This window comes from Barbatula barbatula (genome assembly GCF_947034865.1).
Source record: "Barbatula barbatula genome assembly, chromosome: 18".
NCBI lineage: Eukaryota > Metazoa > Chordata > Actinopteri > Cypriniformes > Nemacheilidae > Barbatula > Barbatula barbatula.
Genome location: NC_136781.1, coordinates 7,933,823 through 7,955,502, shown reverse-complemented (window position 1 = coordinate 7,955,502; position 21,680 = coordinate 7,933,823). Strand labels below are relative to the sequence as shown.

Here is a 21,680-nt window from a genome sequence, read left to right as displayed (position 1 = left end):
CACACAAAGGGCAGGCATGGCAAAGGTCCAATGGTTGTGTTTGGGATAATCCATGATATTTGTGGATGTGTAGCATTCAGCTTCACTTCAAATATCCCAGAGAGATTATGCAGTCACATTTGTTCCACCCCAACTCTCAGGCCAGTGATAAGACTGGATTCGGTCCACGTGTTTACAGTATTATTTTTTGTGATTTAATCTTTATAAAGTAGATATATTAAATGTTATTTATTAAGGAATCAACATCAATCTTATATAGTTGAATGTGAATGTTCCACACAATGATATTTCTATTGATCAATATTTTTATTTCAATCGTAACCCAATTGATTTAACCCCAGAAACATTATTTAGCAGCATTTATTTTATCCGACTTTGTCTTGCCTATTCTTGCAGGGTCAAGCATATTCAAATAAGAATGGCTATGACAGCTATTTCTTTAGTCTGCGTGAAATATTGACACTTGAATACAGATAATGCAGTTTCCTAGCAATATATTGTTGAGAATTTGTGTCAGGAAAGAGCATGGCTAGCTAAGGGAACAGAGTTTTGCAAGTGGATGTGAACGGTGCAATAAATCTCTCAGAGGTTCAACAGAAAAGTTCAAAAGGGCTAAGAAAGGAATTAATCAAAAGCATTAAAAAGATGAAGTTGGAAAGTCACATGCAATTACATGCCATCTCTTAATAAAGCACTCTGTCAACAGTGTTTAATTTAAAAGTCATTAATAAGCTTCTTTCATTGACCTGCTGCCCTGAGGAGCCATAATGATCTAAGATTTTACAGCATTGATTTTAGAGATCAGTTACTGTGTGTTACTTTCTGTGTTGCAGAATGTCTTTGTAATTCCTGTCATGATTATGTGGAAAGATTCATGACTGGATTTTACCCCCCATGAGTTCTAAGTCATTGGAAATGGTCTCAGATGTTGAATACATCAGCATGATGTATCGCAGAAAACTTCATAGGGTGTACAATTACAGATTAGAATAAAATACGCTGAACACTTTAGAGATTCCGTGTTATAAACACTATGAATGCTTACATTTTTTTGCTGGTTTTGCTGATTTGGTGCTGGTTTAATACATTTATACAAACTAGTATATCGTTGTAATTCATCCGCGAATAATCCAACATTTTTTTAATTCAATAATGTATGCCTTAATTAACATTTTTAACAATACTCTGCAATTTTATATCTTAAGCACAATTAGCTCGATAACATCTAATAATTGATATAACCATCCCTAGCTTGATTGCGAAATACCAGTATCATATACTGGTCACCAGCATTCAGAATGCACTGTATGCTGGTGACCAGAAATGCTGGTCTTCTTGGATCTAAATTGGTTTTATGCTTGACCATCGGTAAAATGGTGAACACAACTTTATTTTTTTAAATCTTTTTGTCCTAAGCCTCGGGAGATGCCTGCATCAGCCACCGTGAATTTATAATGACTGTCTTTCTCATTGCTTATTTCAAAGTATAGATGCCGTCCCGTAAAACAGAACTGTACGGTTTTTGAAATCTAATCCCATAACTGTGTAACATAAGAGCTACTCATCAAAGTATGTGTTCCTGAGGTTTGGTAATGCCGGGATACAGTAATAATGAGTCGCTTGGGGATTCCCAAGACAGCAGCAGATGAACGAAGTTCCAGCGTGCTAGAGATAAAATCAGGTACCAGAAATGTCATGATATTTCCATCAGACGAGCAGTAAACAGCAGAAAATAATTGAATGTAAAGAGAAATAGTAATTAGCTAAAGTTGTCGTGCAATTTTTGTCTCTCGTCTGACAGGAGCTTATCCTGTCACTCTGATCATGGGGCACTGAGGTTACTGGTAATGGGTCCACATGAAGCTTAACAGGGATAAAAAGCCTGTGAAATCAAAGTATGGGCTCCTTCAAAATCATTGAGATGCAAGTAGGGGACTTTTAATGAGCCTGACCTTTCAGGGCCCGATACGGCCGTCTGATCCCAGAGTCCCTGTCTGAGGAATGACAAGAATATTTAACTCTTCCTTGCCTGACGTTTGCTGAAATATTTTCTCTTGTTTTATCACCTGAGATTAATCAATGTGTTGACGCAGTCGTGGTCACGTGCACCCGCAAACTATTTTTGCACTATTTTCATATGTGCCTTGCTGTGAGCCTATGAATAATTATTTGAAGGGAAGCTTCAAATCTGATGGTTTCGTATAGGTTTTCAAGCATGAAGTATAGCCTACACTGTAAAAAATTAATCATGGGTCTTATAAATTCCATTAAAAAAATGAATGTGAAGATTAAAAATAGTGTGTATATTTCAAACCCTGCCACGAGTGAGGATTTGCTTTTGCAGAAAAGATGTACAGTGTTTTTTTTCCACCTATTTAAATGTGAAACTGGCAGGTTAGATGTCTTGTTCATTGTTTAAGAACCAAATTAAAGATATCAATTCTGTCTTTTAAAGGAATAATTTTTAACTGTTGCAATGAACAGTTTCAACAATTTCAGCCCTGTGTGTAAACTGCGCTATTCCCAGACCTTCTCCCATAAATGAAAATTCCATCATCGTTTACTCACCTTCGAGTTGTAGTCAATGGGGGACAAAATCTGTCTGGTTGTAAGCATTCTTCTAAATATATTTCTCTGTGTTCATCAGAACAAAGAAATGTATACAGATTTGGAACAACTCGTAGGTGAGTAAATGATGACAGAATTTTCATTTTTGGGTGAAGTATCCCTTTAAGGCAACATGCTGAAATGAATGCCTCATAAGAGGCCTCTTATGCATGATTTGAGTCCTTATGTTCTTCACAGTAGGCAATGTACGTCCGCATGTGACCCTCAACAAATTGTGCAGGGAAACAAATCTAAAACTAATATGGCCAAACAGAAACCAGCGAAAACCAGCAACCCATATCCATATCAAGCCTAGTAGAATTCGAGAATTCCTCAATAGCCATTATATTTTATAGGTACACACAATCCATTGACTGTTGAAGTGTCACCAATTTCACACACAGCCCAAATCTAAAAGCAAACACTGGAATATGTCCAAGTCCTTGCAGTAAACCACATGACAACAGCATCCGTTACCATAGTGTATAGATGATTAAATGTGCATGAGTTTAAGGGTCAATCCTTTTATATGCCCATTATACAGCCCATAGGAGACAATAGGAATTATCCTTGACTCCATCTCTCTTTTCATCATGAAAGCACAATGTTTAAGGTAGGTCATACTTGAATAATGTGGCTTGTCTCCTCTGTAAGAGACGTAGAAGAAAGCAAATCCTTTAATCCATTTGTTTCGCTTTTTGTCGAAGCACTTTGTCATGGCCACAGAGGAACTTTTACAAAGGTAATATTGCTGTTTAGTAAGGCTGCATGCACAACATGAGAATCACAGTGTTACTCTACTTTCAATTATTCCCCGCACACACACTGCACATGACTCGCAAACATATGCTGCTAATTGCCTTTCATTAGGGAGCAAGTGATCAGAAAGCATATTAATTTTCTAAGTGGCCACTTTCTGACTTTAGCAAATGCAGTGGAAATTATAGTCATTAGACACCCATGGCTGGAAATCCAGGTTTCAAGGGCTGTTAACATTTTATGTGAAGGAGTTTAACAGGTCTTACAACCCATCATAAAAACATATTTTCTGCAGCATTTGGGCTCAATCGCATTTCACACTTTGAATCCTTACAACTGTTACTGTTAGTGCCGTAATTCCAGTGGGGGGGTTTATATATGATAATTTGAGATAAACGTGCTATATGTTCGGACTAGAATGGAGCTTCACGCATGCTTGAAAATTAATCTGAAATGTAATGTTGATTTTGAAAACCGACAATCTCATCTTCTCTATTCAATTTGCTGTCCGTCGAAGTATGTATTTTTATCTTCTTTTGATCAGCGGCACCATGGGGGAATAGGATTTGATTTTCGTTCTGCAATTTTCCGAGGTGCATTTGTCTCCGCTGATCTGTGCCCTTTCTACGGTAATGTTCCTTGTGACCATGGAGACATGGGGAATATTGGGGTGGGATGTCAATCACCCGCGGCCCTTAAGCACCGACTGGACAGATGCCTTGGCAGAAAAACATGCTTGGGATCTGACATGGCTCATACATACAAGTTAACGCTGCCCTTTGTGAAAACAACATAATACAGCCGTCAGTGATGATGTCATAATCCCTGAGATGATGTCATCCTATTTTTATGTTGGACATTCCGGTTGTAACTATTTTGCAGTCAACAGGGAGATCTTTGCTTCATAGTTACCTGATGTTTTTCTTTTTTTAAAGCTGCCATAACACACGCAGTATCTGCCAATCTCAATAATGGAGTACCTAAAGAGTAGTATTGCATACTTTGTATCTTTGAAGAGTATTTGGTTTGATCACATTTATATTAAGATAGATACAGCTGTACGATTATTTCAGGAAAAATATGACCTCCGGGGTGTGTGGGGGGGAGCTAAATCATGAGCACACAATAGCATAATCCCTGCATAACTATTGATTCACTATAAATTTGTGTTTTTAGCATTATGCACAAATGCGCAGATTGCCAACAAAACACAGACATGTGACTTAGTTTCACTTACCGCATGCTGTTCATGTCCAGCATCTTTTAGTGCTGGGACCGCTCCATCTATTTGTTTCAAACGATCTGCAAATCCAGCGTTTATATAACATCCATCACTGATATGCCGTGTACAAACAGACACATCTTAACTTCACTATCGCAAGAGTAACAAGCTGTAGCTGCAGGCCCACAGCGCAGCCAATCTTGACACAGCACAGCCCATCTTGATGGTAAGCAGGTCTCTGTCATCGGTTGGCGCGTGGGCTGGCTATTTCTTTAGCCTTGCCGTGCGTTTCCGGGAGAATTGCGAAACAGGGATCCAGATTAATAAAAAAACTTTCCGAAGCAAGTTGGAGTGCTGGGGGAGAAATTCTACGTCATACGTCCAACTCATTTTTTAACAAGTTGACCATGTTAAGCATGAGAAGCCTGCATGTTCATTTGAAATACGTCAGAATCCACGAAACACAGTTGAATGCCCCCTCTAATGTCTCAGATTGATAGAGAATGGATGTGTTAAGATTGTGTGTTCTCACACTGTACAGAGAACAGTACAAGTAAATGTAATCGGGTTGTTGTGTGGAGCTTGAGAGATTATTCCCAAACAGGTTTATTTTTCACTGTTTACAAATGCTGCATTATTATAAATGTTTTAGTAGATTTACAGAAACAAACAGATTGTTCTGCATCTGTGCTGTGTTGCAAAATCACCTCAGTAGAAACATATTTCACTGGCTTATTGCAAACACAGAGCTCGCATAAAAAATATTACAGGTCTGGCTCAGTTTAAACTATTTACAGCCCACAGTGCACACATTTTAATTCATAATAAAATCTCTAACCTTGAGGGAGTCAGGTCTGACATCTCAAAAGATCCCAGATGAAATCATGTTTCACTGCTGAACTAACTTTTTGCCTCCAGCCTTTGTTCCCCTCAGATTCAGAATGTATTTAAGATTTAGCTTCCCCGTGCTATCATCTCAATACTCTGGTGTGTCACAATTAAGACGGAAACTATTTCTCACTTTCATTCGATCTGTTGCTAATATGCAAATCATATCTGTGCCTTTGGATTGGGGTGAAAATTAACTGTAAGCACTTTTATTTCAATCTACGGAGATACAATCTCTTTTTATCACAGAAATAAATGATGTGAATACATTTCACATCTGAAACTTTATGCACAGTTACTCAGCAATTATCCTGTCAAAAATGAGAGATAATTGACTGTATGTTGAAAACAAAGCAACTGTTGTTGCTGTTTTACATAAACCCTTACAGTATAAATTAATGAAATTTGTAAATTTGATGAAAATTGCTCATCTGTTTACATATGTTAATCAAATAGTTTGATTTGATCAAGTTTGATTGAATGTGGCAGCAATCAAATAAATAACATAAAAGGAATAACTCTTTAAACCAGACAGAGCTCCAGCACCATAACAGTTAAAAAAGAAAGAAAGCTTGTGTGTCTCAGAATTCTAGCCTTGCATAGACACACTATGGGTCAGTGGTGATTGCATGTTGTCAGTCTTTGAGACAGGGCACCAGGTTCTTTGATTGCTCTGCTGATGGTGCCAGAGCTCTGACAGATAGCTGTGATGGGCCTTTGTGCGCCCTGATCTTCTGTCAAAGCCATAAGTAACCATCTTTCATTTCACCCTCCCACAGGCATGTATCTCAGCAGGGACCATGGATGGGATCTTAGGAACAACCGCAATCTGTCTTTGAGTATTTTAACGACAACATTTAAGTATTGATTGGGGTAATCAATACCCATCTTTGTAAAAAGCTGTTACTTTAGCTACTGCACATGCACACAGGTTGGCAAGGACCCCCGCAAGATTCTGTTTAGGGAACCGCCCCAGAGACTCTTTATCGATTGATGATTGGCTTTTTTAACTGGAAGGCAGGACTTCCTTTGCTACAGCCAGTTTCCTTTGCTTACAGTATTGTTGTCATGATTCTGCCATCTCTTGTCTTGATTTTCTGGTTTAGGAGCAGAATCATGACAGACCCACGTGTTTTATGTGGAGAGAAACATATTATTGTCAATCAGGACATAATATGTGTTCTCTCCAGTCTCGTAATTTGGCCCCGCCCCTCTCGTTCCTAGTATAGCTTTCCTCATGTGTCTCATTACCCATCGTTATCTCCTTTGTTAGTCTCCCTATATATTGCCCTCTTGTCTTTTGTCTTGTGCTTGTTTGTTGTACATGTTTCCTGCCCTGTACATGTTTCCTGCCCTGTACATGTTGTTTCCTGCCCTGTACATGTTGTTTCCTGCCCTGTACATGTTGTTTCCTGCCCTGTACATGTTGTTTCCTGCCCTGTACATGTTGTTTCCTGCCCTGTACATGTTGTTTCCTGCCCTGTACATGTTGTTTCCTGCCCTGTACATGTTGTTTCCTGCCCTGTACATGTTTCCTGCCCTGTACATGTTTCCTGCCCTGTACATGTTTCCTGCCCTGTACATGTTTCCTGACCTGTACATGTTTCCTGACCTGTACATGTTTCCTGCCCTGTACATGTTTCCTGCCCTGTACATGTTTCCTGCCCTGTACTTAAGAGTTCCTTCCTAGTTCCCTTGGTCTTTGTGTTGATAGTCTCTGTGTTAAGTTTGTAGTTTGTTTTTGCCCCCCATGTGGGAAGTATTTGTTTTCAATTTTGTATTTTAGTTTTTGGTTAGTGTTTTCCCCCATTATGGGTGTTTGTTTTGTGTTTTGTATTTATTAAAAGTCCCGGTGTTGACCCCTTCATCCCCGCTGCCTGCACTTGGGTTCTTCCATCCCCCACGTTCACTGTGATTCACGACATATTGTAATAGTGTGAAATAGCATTGGCTTGTTTATATTTTGCATTTTAATCTTCTAGTTTGTCACTTGTTTAACTTGTGATTTGTACTCATGTCATGTGTTTATAATTTGTCTGAAATGATGTCAGTGTCCAGCATTTTGGCTAACCTCGGTTGTTTTAAATGTGCTTTACAAATACAAATTGTGTTGTTGTTGTTTTTAACATTTATTAACTTTGAAGGAAGTGACAAAAAAATCAACAACAATTAGCTATTTAAATATTTTTGTTTTAAAGGTGTACTTTCTGTTTTGTACATTTAAAATCTTTCCAGGTAGAAAAAATACATGTAGGTGGCCCAGAATTCCAAGCGGCATCCCTGGGTGTCTGCATCCCTAGTTGGGAATCACTAAACTAGACCAGCATAAACCAACGTCAGCCAGCCTGAAGGTTCACACTATTCTGTAAGGATCAAAATAGTACTTTTTCAGCAGAATAGATTATACTTTGTGAAAATATGTGAAAAAATATTGAAATAAAGAGAATCACTCAGAACTGGAAATGTTTAGTTTAAAATGCTTAGTGATTGTTCTATAGAATCTCTCTGCTCTGCTGTCTCTGCAAATTCAAAATCATCAGCCGAGAGGCTAACAGAAAAGCACAGGCGGTGTGTTTCACCATGCGTCTGCCCGTGCAGGTTAATGAAATGAGAGTTCAGAGAAATTGGGCCGGAATTCAGGTGTGACAGAAAAATGAAGGCCAGAAAATGGAAAGGGCTTAATGAGATAAGAGTCTCTGCTTCTCTTCTTTTTGACAGACAACGTGATTTCTTGCTCACGACGATTCGTCACACGTTTGTGCACACACGTACAGTATGTTTTGGACCTGCAGCGTGCTAAGGCGAGATGATGAATGTGTTCTATTATGTGCCTGTGCAGTATGAATATGGATGAAAGTGTCAGTTCTTACCAAGCTCTGGAATATTTGCATAGACTTATACGAGTTTCTTTACGCTCTCCGTCCGCTAAAAGATCTGCTTTCTGCTGTTTCACACATTTATCGGTGGCTATCGCTGTCTTCCCTTGCGCAGGTAATGAGGCTCTCTTGGCCTTAGGGGCTGTGGCACGCTTGTAGTCGTGGTGGGTCACTCACACAGTTACCCTTCCCTCAGGTGGCCCAGACTCTCAAATCCTTGGTGTCAGACTTAAACCGTATATCTAAATTTTTCATGATTTTTATTTCTTGAATCAGTCCTTTTTTAACGTCAAATTTAGGTAGTAGCTACATTCCAGACGCTGATTCCAAAATGTTGACAAATGTTAGGTCACATTGATATCTCATGCGTGGAAACCATTTGCATACTAGGGTGCATATTGGATTGCTTTCAAATGCTGTAGCACATCGCTATGCAGTTTGAACCCTACTGTGACAGATAATAACAAATGGTGTGGATGAGTTGTTAGGCTTCCAGCCCTCAGTGTCTCGAGCTCGTGCAAGTGCAGTGAGGTCAGGATGTCCCCTCACCTTCATAGTGTGAGACACATAGTTCAGCAGATAGTTTCCCCAAGCCCACCCTCCCCTCCTCCCCTGAAAGAAGCACTTTAATTGGAGCGCTCTACGATGCACCTTGCGGTGCTAGGCATCAAGCTACGGCTGAATACCAGCGGAGTGACAAACGATTTTGTCAGCCGTTTTGTCCCACAGCAAATGAGTACATTTTGGACCTGGTTCATACAGGAAGAGCTGTAATTAATCTCAATAAACAGAGAAAGTACAGTAGCTCTCTTCCCAAGTTTACAAGCAGTGTGGGCGGTATGTCATGTACAAGCAACTTGAAAGCACTTACTGTAGAGATAGAAGTCCATACTTCGCTAAAGGGGAGATGAATTTAGAGTCTAGACTGAGGTTGGCTTCACTCCCAGAAGTTTATGTATTAGTCTAGTGGCAGTGCAGGACAACTGTGTTTTACAAAAAAAAAAATTCTGAATAAGTAACTTCATCTGCATGAATTTCATGGTGGTTTGGTGCACGGTTTATCTGGTTAAACTGGTTTACAACGCTGATTTTAGGGGTTAAAGGAATAGTTCACCCCGAAATACAAATTGTCATATTTTGTTCACCTTCATGTTGACCACAACCTGTTTATGACTATTTTGAAGATATTTTGAGAACTGTCTCAGTGGTTTTGTGTCCAAACAATTGAAGTCAATGAGGGCCAATGTTGTTTGATCACCAACGTTCTTCAAAATATCTTCTTTTGTGTTCAGAAGAGTCTGGAATGTCTTAATAAATGATGAAATAATTGCAACCTATCCCTGTATTACCATAAGAAACCTGTTGACCCAGGCCTTTGGGAAAGCAAATGGAGCCATCCTTTGACTATTTATCTGAATGTTATAATTTTAAACATTCATTGTATATCTTCAAGGTTTTATTAATTAAGTACAACTTAAACATATATTTGAAATAGGAGGTCGTTTAAAGCACAAGAATATTGTTGACTTTTGTTTATCTCTGGTGCACATTGTATAAAGGTGACAATTGTTTTTGATTCAAATGGTTATAAACTTTTATTTAAAACATCTGTAAGTTAGAGGAAAGTTTAAATAAAAGCCTGTAATGTTTAAATAATTCCTATAATTGCTTCCGTGTAGAAAAGCGGGTACTTTGTTGCAGAATTACTACTTATTGCATTTGTGGCAGATTTTATGCACAACATTACTGTCTGATTTATGGAACAAATTGCAGCTTTGTCTGATTTTAATTGTGATGAAAATAACCCAACGTGAACTTTGTGAGAAAGGGCAGGCAGTAAAATACAGTTAGGGCTTTACTAAAAGCATTCACTCGCCCAAGATGCTGTCGAACAGCTATAGTGGATAAATCTCCTTCGCTTTTAGCGTTTCTCCTCTAAATCTATAAACAGTGAGCGAGTAAATCCAGACAATAGCTAATCTCCTCTCACTATAAGAGTGTTAGAACGAAAAATTCTTACATGGGAAACAGTCTCGCAGTGGAAACCAGCATGCCGCATGACTCGGATGGCTATACCCTGATTGAACTGCTAATAGCTCTGTGTGTTTGCATGCTGCGTTCAAGCAGGGGACGTAGTGCCGAAGGTAAAGTGACACATTATACGTAAATAGAATTAATCTGCACTTTTCCAATGTGTGAATGCAAATATTTTCTCTGACCTAAAGGAATCCGCTTATTGTCCAATTAGTCAGAGCAAACAATGTTCGATGTAGTCTGTCCGGAAAAGATTGGTGGTCGAAAAACCTTCTTCTTAGACAGCAAGGTGAAAATAAAGACAATAAAGGGGTAAATCAGGAAAAGGGTGTGGGAAGACCTGATGGGCTGATAGCGGAGCGCTGGGTAATGAATGGTGCATTGGCTTGCAGATGGTTGTGCAAAGACAGATAAAGAGCAAGCCTGTATGGTCACGCATGCCTAATTGAACCCTTTGGCTTTGCTTTATAGCTTTGTGCATGTAGGATACATACAACATGGAGTTAAACATGTCTTTTCTGGACTTAAATGTTATGTCAGCTGTTCAAATCTACAAAAAAAGCATTTTTTCAACCCATCACAGGGTCACAAATGGACAAACCCAATAATTGGGTTATTAATTATCCCATGCTGGGTTGTTTAAACCCATTGTTGGGTTGAATATTAAACCATTTGCTGGGTTCATTTTTGACCAAGTGGTGCTGGTTTGAAATTTCCGGTGCTTCCTATTGGCCATGGTATGTTCATCAGCATTATACTCTACGTCAAATTGATTCTCACGTTGAAGACAGCCTCACTTCACCGCTCGACTCGTGTGAAATCTGACACGAGCATCGCAAGCATCCTCACCTTTAGCGCATTGTTATTAGATATTTACTCGAGTGAGCGTTTATCTCAGCATGGAGAGATACGGACGAACATGGACAGAAAAAGTATTTAAATGCAAAACCGAAATAACATAATTCACATGTATATTGAACGTGTATACGTCAAACCGAACGATATAATATTACATTGAGAATTGTGGCATCACTAATATGTATTAGTAAATTAATAACCATAAGCTTTTGTATCAAACTACTTTGTGACAACTAGTCCCAGTGTCATCCATAATAAGGCATTACATTTGAAGAGCAAAATTATTGATTTATTTAATAACACATTATTAAGCGTTTAATGCATGTGCCCATATACATATCTTTTTTAAATGAAGTAAAAAGCATGAAAACTTGTCTATAGCATAAAATGCATTTTGCATATTTTGCATTTCAGTCCTCAATTACACTAAGAAAAATTGTAGTGTAGTGTAGGCCTAGAATAGACTCATTTGTTCTGTTTTAAGTTATACAGTATATTGTAATCTCTTACTGCAATAATAGCTACATCTCTGTTTTTCCTTTAAATAGCATAGTATGGTAACTCAGATGCAATACCGACTACTCAGACTTTGTGGCTGCAGTCTTTATGACCTGTTTAATTTTTGTCATCAGGGCAGTATGTCCATCATGCTAATGATTTTAAGGATTTTCTGAGACTGAACCCGTGGCATGACCTCAGGTGTTCAAACCCTGCTTGACCCCCACTGTTGTGTTTCTGTTTCTGTATTTCCATTAGGAACAAACAACTGTCGTACAGGGTAACGGATAAGGCCATAAGGCCATAAGCTTAATAGATCAATAAACCACCAAATTGTCATGGCAACTGACTGTTGGAGCAAATCTGCAGCAGCTAGCGTGGATGCTCTGGTAACTGCCGTGACACAGAAATATCAATAAACCAAACACTGGGCCCGGTTACTCAGCCCGTCTGGAGGTCAGAGCGTTAGTCAGGCATTTGCTGAAAAGCTGTGATTAGCACTATTGAATTTTATTTTTTTCCAACAATAGTGGGCCCGAGTGGAGTGGTGCCCTAACGAAGGGCAATCATTTATTCAGCGTTCAGAGGAATTACACGGCTCCACTGTGGTTGTGTTCTCATTTCATGCTGCTGAAAAAAAGTGCCGCCTCTCTCCCGACATTGTGTTATCTGACGGGCACAGTTGTAATCCTCACTTCACCTTCCATCTCCCCACCCACCTTCTAAAACTGCTTCGCTACCCATGCGTGACATAGGCGAGTGATCATGAAAGTGGAGCAAAAGATAATAAAGTGAGAGAGAGAGAGGGTGGGTGTTGTTTCTTTTGTTTAGAAGCGTTCCTAAAATGACCATGTGCACATAATCTGGAGAAGTGTGTGGGTTTACCGGTTTGTGTTTATTTATCTATCTATCTACCTACCTATCTATCTACCTGTCTACCTATACACCCGACCCCAACCATCCATCCATCCATCCATCCATTTGGTGACTAACGTACAGTAAAGACTCCTTATTAGTTTACTCTAAAAACCTCATGCAGGAGGAGAATCCCACGGGCACGTTATTTAAATGAAGGTCTGTGACCCATCCGCATTAGTTACACTTGGTGTTGCACTTCTCCTGCAGTGGTTCTGGATGAAAGCTGGCAGTGGAAGGAAATTCATTTAGCCACAGCCCACAGGCTATGCACTCAGGCTCAAAATCTTCTTGGCCAGGTTAAGAGTCAAGTGGCACAAATCTAAGACAATGGTTTATGTTTGGAAGCAGATCTGCTGGCTTGTGGTTTAATGCTGATTTATTATCAGGAGGTTACATTTTGTCCCCACAGTTTTGTTGAAACCCAGGGTCACATCTGCTTTGGTGTGTACTGCTCTGCATATATTGTTGTGTGCTCTCTCTCTCTTTCTCTCTCTGTTTGTAATGTGGAGTTTGTCGAGGTAAATAGGTAAATATTTAGGGTTGAGGTGAGGCTATTGGTTTGTGTTAGGGAAGATCAGTAAATAGAAAACAATGTTGAATCGGTTGTTAAGTCCCGATTAGTTTACACAAACTCATGGCAATTTCATAAGTGTTTTACAAAGTGGCTAATTCGTTATTCAAATCTTTCCACATTTTTAATGAATTCATTAGTGAATTAATTAATTAAACATTTATATAGCCGTTTACTGTGTACTACTGTAGACCCAAAGTACTTTACAAGCATACTTGGAGTCTCTTATCATATCATATTTTGATCCTTCTCCTCATTTCATAATCAGATCATATTTAGATATAATCTGCCTTTGTGCCAGTTGTGACATGAAGCGACGAAAATACTTAATGTGTGAAAAACAAACCAACATAATTAGTTCAATAAATATATTCTCCTCTGTCTTGTCTGAGGTTTGTGTGCTGAACGCTGCATGACAGAGGAGAGTATATACCTGATTAAACTGGTTATTTTGGTTTGTTTTTCACACATAAAGTATTCTCGTCGCTTCAATTGAGCCACTATGAGCGAATGGACCAATTTAACGATTTAACCTTGAAATCTCTCAGTTGTCCCTAAAATAGTTTTATATGTGTTTCAAAAACGACAAGAGGTCTTAAAACATGTTGAACGTCATGTGGGTGAGTAAAAAATAAAACAATTTTGATATTGAGGTCAACTTTTCTTTTAATATCGCTCCTGTAAAAATTGTATTGGTTCTATTTAAAAATATTTGTTAACACAACAAGTTTGCATCAAATTCGTTGAGTTAACCAATATTTTAAAGTTGAATTGATTGATATTTTTAAGGCAACCAGGTAAGTTTTTAAATCGTACCAACAAATCATTTTTTACAGTAACAGTCTAGTTAGACCAGGGGTCGGCAACCTTTGCGACCAAAAGAGCTATTTTGGGCCATCTCCCACCGTATAAAATTAGTCTGTAGCTGCAAAATATATGTAACCTTTAAATAACTATAACACAGGTAATGCGTGTATTTCATATTTTTTATTTCATTTTATTTAATCAGGGACAATACACATTAATAATACACATTAGAATCTGTCCATGCTAACAGGATCAACTATCTTGGCTTATTTAGCATAACATGCAATTTTTAAGAACTAAATAAATTGAGAAATCAAGTCAAATTCATTGGTCTAACTCAGGGACTCTTCTGCCCCACCTGTCCACTTTTGACCACTTCTGTCCTGATTTCTTCAAGAAATATCTGAAAAAGCAAATACATTCAATATGGTCAAAAGTGGACAGGGGGGGGGCAGAAGAGTCCCTGAGTTAGACCAATGAATTTGACTTGATTTCTCAATTTATTTAGTTCTTAAAAATTGCATGTTATGCTAAATAAAGCCAAGATAGTTGATCCTGTTAGCATGGACAGATTCTAAAACTTGTCTTGGTTAGATATCAATATAAAACATGATAACTTTTCTTTGTCATGATGTTGTTTTGTACTCTGTTTACAATAGTTGTGGCATTGGAGCGCTTGCATTTCCAGCTTGGAGTTGTGCACCTGTGGTACTTCAAAGAAGTCAAGTTTGGCACACCCTCTTCTTATTTATGGACATACTCTCAGTCTCATCTTAAATTCATGTAGTGTCTCTGAGATGAAATGATGTACTTCTTCATAATTAATAAGACACGTAGTTTAGCTTGAGCTAAACAAACTTTGCTGTTTTTCCCTCTCAGCTGTGCAGCGGACAGACACACTTACATTATCATACAAATCCCACTGTCTCTGCGATGACGGATGGCTTTATTTCACACAGCGCTGGCTTTTCAAACTACGTTAGTCTTTTGTCTGAAGGTAATTTTATCCCGTTTCCCTTACGGTTATACCCGGCTCAATACTTTCATCACAAAATGAAAGCTGTCCATGACTTAATCAACGCACCATACCGCTCACCAGTAAACCTCACAGACATTCTGACACTACTGTTTTCCCTGCTGTGTATGTTTGATAAATCCCCAGCGATTTCTCTGGTTTTGTTGCTTGTTAGAAATATAACGTAATAGCTGAGTGGGAGGTTGTGAATCTCAAATGCTCTTGTCTGTCCTACCAGAGCTGTAGACAGAACTCCTGACCGACTACCTGCTAATCAGCCACCTGCTGGATTCATGCCCACAGCCCAGAGTCCGACAGCTCAACCCAAACACCGTTCATTTCTTCCTCCAGTCGCCCACACAGCGTCTGCAGGCTGACAGAACTTAGGAATGTCAACGCCACAGGCCCTTCAAACTAACAGTGACGTTGGAATCATACCTACGGTACAGAAACCAGCGTCTCTGTGCTTGTGTTTTCATGTTACATGTGACATGCCGTAACGCTGAACATATTCTTCTGCCAGTCACTGTCTTCCTTTGCTTTCTCAAGCACCTTGACTGGTTTTGCCGTCTTTTTGCATCATCCGCAACCCATGAATTCCTCCTAGGTCCCGTAATCTCATATTGAATGATTTGACTCAATCTTCTTAGGCCTCACGTTCCTCTAATTCTCTGCTGATTTCTCAATGGAGTTCCCGTCTTTGACTTTCTCACAGAGCGGATGCTCATCGGTGGACCCAGACTTTGGGATTATGCAAATTGAACTCCAGCCTGTCCTGGATACAATGGGGCGTGAAACAGGGAGTTCAGAAACTTTTGGCTTTTTTTCGTTTAGAGAGAGTGCAAGATAAGAGAGAAAGATTTGTTTAAGTTTGCAGATTCCATAAATCACGGCATGTTGGTTTTTCTGTGCTATGTAAAGTAGCCATGATTAAAACTGGTGCTTTCTGAATCTTTCATATTCTTCGTTTTTTTCGGCTTGTATAAATAAAATATTGAGACGCATCCCTTGCTGTGAGCTAATGAGTTTTGTGCTGTTGGATATTGTTCAGTTGTTTCCGAAGCACTCCAGGATGTCAGCGATATCATATAATATTCTCATTTATCTGAACAACACGTGCAATCAAACTTTTTTCTTTCAGCAATGAGCTCATTTCTGGAGTTTTCACTCAACAGAATCTTTTTTGATTCATTTTGGAAATTAGTTTGGCGGCTTAAAAGTCTGACGACATATCTGTCTTACAGTTTGTAAGAATGTAGGAAGACAATCCTATTCTGTGTTATTTTTTTCTATGTTTAAATGAACCAATTACTTGTGTGATCAAAAATGTAAAAATAATCAAAAAAATATACAAGCAGAAATCTTATTCACATTAAGTTTAGAATTACATAAGTGAAAAGGTGCAGTTTGTCTTCGTTCTTCGTTCTTCATATTTTGACCTGAATCAAAACTGTTACCATGTGAAGCACATTTTCAGGTCCTCACAATATATTTTTTTCTTTCAATCAAAGACTCATTTTAGTGTAAAATGGCTACATACAGGTTGGTTTGGCTTCAGCTTTCAGACACTGTCTGCATGTTTGATGATTCATATTTGACTCAAAATCTCTCCCAGTTACTGTCAAGACAAAACACTGACATGCTCTCACAAAAGATTTCAATTCTTAAAAAATTAGAAATTTAGAAAACTGAAGAAATTGCCACACACATTCACACAGAAGACATACAATTGAAAACCTCCATGTCTTACCTGATAAATCCCCCTTGGAAAAAGAAAAAAGACAACACATATAAAATCCTTATGACCTGAGGGAGCATTCTCTTGCTCAGTCCGTCTCTCCCAGACCGTCTGAAGAAGTTACAGTCTAAAGAATTACCAAATCCAAAGAAAAGCTGGGAAAACTCGACAGGAACGCATTGTCTTGCAGAGTGATCCGAAGCTGTCTGAGAAAACTTCTTCTGCCTTCTTCCTCCTCACTTGTTCGTGCTGGAAAATCCACCACAGTGTCCTCCTGTCAGATGCCAGTGAGAATAGGTGAGAGAGAAAGCATGTGTGCATGTGTCTGCGTGTGTGTTTTGAAGGGAGTGTGTGCTTTCTCTTTCTTTCCCCTTCTTTTTTATGGCCAGCTGCTCGCTCTAGGAATTATATCGGAGAGGATTTAAAGGGCCAGCAGCACATTTGAAGGCAGAGAGTCTGCGTGCGGGGAGCCCGCTGAGAAGAGAAGGGGGAGCTAGATCTGAGACATCAGAGCGAGTGCTGGAGAATTTCTTTCTACCTTTGTTTACGTTGGCTTAGTTTGTTGTTGTTTATTTCTTTCTCTCTGTTTTGGTGAGAAGGTGTAACTGCTTCAAAGGTTTTTTTCGTTTCTCAGATGTATGTGTATGTCTAGAAAAAGCCAAAGGAAGAGCTAGAAACAGAAGGAACAGACTGGTTCTTTAAACATGCTGTTTTAAATACTGATATTTGAAAGCTGGTTTGTAATGTTACTGGATCACATACTGGTGATTTTGGATATATAATGGGACAATTTCTGCCCAGGTCAGCTTTCAGATGAATATGGGGACGCAGGGTCAAATGCTAACTTAAAAATACAGCATTTGACATTTGAGTTATGTGCTGTCCTTGAACCTGCTATATGGTTTCACTGAAACTCTTAGAGAATGTCTTTAGAATACGTTTATATTATTCAAAAACCCTGCTGATGAATCTAGAAACATGCTTTCTATTTAAGATTAAATAAACATATGTTATTGGATGTGACAAAAGGACACGTTTTTGAGAGACGCCACGCTTACAGCCAGAAAAAATTAAGAGACCATTGCAAATGTTCATTTAATCAGTATCGTGTCCATTCCAGTCCAGTGTCTGTTGAATTTTAACTAAATCAAACCTCAGTAATGAAATACAGTCATCCAACACCAATGTTTAAGACAGACATTATGACAAGGCACTTGTAAATTTAAATTAAAAAAATAGGCACAACAAAATGTAATTGTTTTAACTTCGGCTAAACACACATGTACAAATGTTACTGTTGTATTGTTTAAAGACAAGTGAATATGAACTTTCTTTGCAGTATGTGAGGCTCAAATCTTTCTGTTATTTTGACCTGTTTCTCCAGTATTCAAAACTGCCAATATAATTTTTTTTTACATTTGGGGGAAATATTGTTAGTAGTTCACAGAATGACATACGCACAAATAGTCAATTAAAATAACCCAATCAAATAATCGAAATGGTCTCTTAATTCTTTCACAGACTGTATATTATATACTTAAAACATGCCCAAACCAGAAGCCAGCATACCCAAAAAACAGACATTAGATGGCTCTTCATACAATATAAAATAGTTTAATAGTTTTTATTTTAATATGCCCATAAATGAGAAATATGGAACGTTGTGGATGTCACAATTCTGAATGCGACACTTAACTGACCTTTGGTATAATAAAATTTTTTTCATGATAAGGTTGAAATCTGCATAGAATTGCCCTGCTAAAATATTTGGAAGACCACTCAGAAAAGCATTCTGAAAGAGCTGAAAAGACCAAAATGAACCAAGTTGCTATTGAACAAGCAATGCTGCTATGCCAGCACAAAACCAGTCAGTACCAGCATGAATATTCAATTCATCAGCGTGTTTGAATAAAACTAACTGAATATGCTGCTATCAGCTTTATAAACTCAAGTTTAAAAAGCACAGAAAATTTCACTCTAAATTAAGTGCAGCTTGAGTCATTCATCTTCTGGTGGATGACATTGGGTGATACCACGTCTCCTTAACAGAAAAAGGTCTTGCTCTTTCTAATCTTTTCAGGCGAAACCGCATAGGATTAGACCCTTTACCTAACTTGTGTTCCCAGCGTTTGGCTTATGAAAGATGTATTAGATCCATGTAAAAGATGAACAAGAAGCATAAAGGCGCAATCAAAATGGAAGCCCTGTCCCCCCACCCCCTCTTACTGTTCTTTGTTGTTGTGACCATGAAATTCGTTCACTCAGAAAGCATTCATCCCTGTGAATTGAACCAAAATGTCAGACTCCTGTTGTCTATACCGAGATATGTTGTGCATAATATCGAGTTTAGTAATATATTCAGCCTCTATATGGACTAAAAACTCTGGGGAACTAATTCCATCCCAATGTAGTAACTCACATTGAGATGTGGAAATATGTAGCATGTTATGTATTGATCATGTATGAGGGTTCGAATCGGTTATAGGAAAGCTTTGGGGAGGAGAGGTTGATGGTGCCAATATTGGCAAAGCACATTTACGCTGAGCTAACTCTCTTGTTTCCCATGTGCATTGTGCTCACATCTGTGTTGTAGGTTGACACGAAGAGGTCTATAGGACTGCTGACCTGTATGGTTGGAGATGCATTTGTCACTCTGCTGGGACCAGACACAATGAGGGAGAACAGAAGTGGAAACCAAATATAGTCGAATATCAATATTCTCTGCTCCATTGGCTTGTATGTCTTGGCCACAAATCAAGTTGTTAAGTCACTCGTTTGCCTCTGGTGTCTTTCCCCGTTGCCCTTCAATGTTCTTATACTGAGAGTTAGTCTAGCCTAGTGTGTCTAGCACAGCAAACCCCAGTGACTTCACAAGCAGGTACCAATGAGCATTTATTCTTCTTTTGATCCTTAAAGATCAGCATTTTGTTAAGAATTTGAAATGCAAATAAAAAAATGGTGAAAAAAAATGAAAAATGGCCACATAGAAATGGAACATAAGGGCTGAGTGCATGATGACTCAAGGAAATGTAGACTAATCGAATTTTAAGCCAAGCAGCGTTTTACATCTTGACTAATTTGGCAGTTTATCCAGAAAACTCTCGTTGTCACTCTAAGAGAAACCATATGTCTTAAGGCTTTTACTGCTTCAAACATACGATATAGGCAAGGCACCAGTTTTTGTTTATACTTGTGTGTCGTTTTCCATGTCGACAGGCAACGGCCACTAGGCATCAGTGTCCACAGGTGTGTTTCTTGTGTAACCAAGACAAGAGCTGAAGAAAAAGCGGTTTGTTGTGTACACTGTGTGAGAAGCATATAGCAGGGACAGCGACAAGTAAACAGCCACTTTTGCAGCCACTACAGCTAACATCACGCCCCACTACAAAATAAAAGGTTAGCCACTGCCCTTCACGGGTATTAAGACCGTTTAGAAAAAATAAACTCGAAATACGAATCTAGCTAAAAGTGATAGTTCACCCAGAAATGAAAATTCTGTCGTAATTTACTCGCCAACTTGTCATTTCAAACATGTATGACTCACAGAGCACAAAAGTACATATTTTCGCTTCTATTGTAAAGACACAAAACGAATGCAACTCGATGGGTACGGCAGTTGTTAGGTTACCAACATTCTTCAAAATATCTTCTTTTGTGTTCTGCAGAAGAAAGAAAGTCATTCAGGTTTCAAAATGACAAGAGGATGAGCAAATGGTGACAAAAAGTTTACTTTGGGGTGAACAATCCTTTTAAGCTGTCAGCTTTGTAACATTGTTGAAGTAGGATTTGTAGCTTTGCCAATGTGTTGAAATGATCAGTTGGTAACTGTCTGTAAAAGTCCAAACCTAAATTATCTGATAAACAATTGATTATAAGTTTAAGCTATAAATTTGCGATTTCATTTGATTTCATGATTCAGTATATTTGTGTCAGCTTTGATGTAGGACTGGTTTAAAGGAAAACGCTGGCATACAGATACTCCCGATTAAACTTAAATTATAAAAATGGGACGTCTGCTCAGCATAGATCCCCAGTCTATGTAACCTATGTGCCCATTTGAATCCAAATGTGGCTTTGGATGTCAAAGGGCTTTGTAGGCAGTTCAGAAAGTGTATGTGTCTGCTCATATCTCAACTCCTCATGCATAAAGATGCCACTCTTCTCTTTAAATCCAATCTCAGTGACCTTTATCAGCTCTCACACATGCATTATCGTACATTTGTGGAACTTTTAACTTTGTGATTAGACACACACTCTCTGTTTAAATAAGAAACAACTACGCATAAATACTATTACTTTCATACATTTTACAAGATGAGTTTAAAGCAGCAATCCAAGCCTTAAATGCAGTTAATAAGTTATTAAGTGAAAGTAGAAACCCATGTAGCACTTAAAAGGAGAGTGTTACAAATGATTTCACTTAAATCACTCTTAAATCTCACTGTGAAGCAGGACATTTTGCAATGTAATGTTATGTGCATTTGTTTTTGTAGTGAAAATAGCGTTGATTACGGTGAAATACACTACCTTGCGGTGTTTTAAGGTGGCTGAATAGCAAAATGTTGTTATTATTACCGCTTTTCTTTATTTAGTGCCAAATAGGCCTAAATAAAAATGAAATTGTTTATTGTTCTGTAGCATATATTCTTGCCTTTTGCAAATGACAAAGATGTTAATTTTAAAACAAGTTTTGTTGCAACGTAGCCTAATGCAATGCAAAAGGCACGGTATAATAATATTTCAGTAATTTGATGTACAAAAATGTGAGTTTAAAAATAAGTTTATCTGTTTTTTTAAATAAAGTTGGATAAAAGCTTTTTAGCATTTAGATTTTGTTACCATTTCGGAATAAGTGCTTTCAGGGATATGTTTCCCCAACATTTATTGAA

At 38.4% G+C, this 21,680-nt stretch overlaps 1 protein-coding gene across 1 annotated transcript in view; it reads right to left on the bottom strand.

The window, feature by feature from the left end:
- glra4a (glycine receptor, alpha 4a) overlaps positions 1-17,144 on the bottom strand; it is a 39,856-nt gene extending 22,712 nt beyond the window's left edge. The window contains exon 1 of the mRNA XM_079480124.1: positions 16,804-17,144. Within this exon, the coding sequence (XP_079336250.1) occupies positions 16,804-16,871 (68 nt within the window). The 5' untranslated portion in view covers positions 16,872-17,144. The remainder of the gene's footprint in view (positions 1-16,803) is intronic.
- Between the last annotated feature and the right edge of the window lie 4,536 nt (positions 17,145-21,680).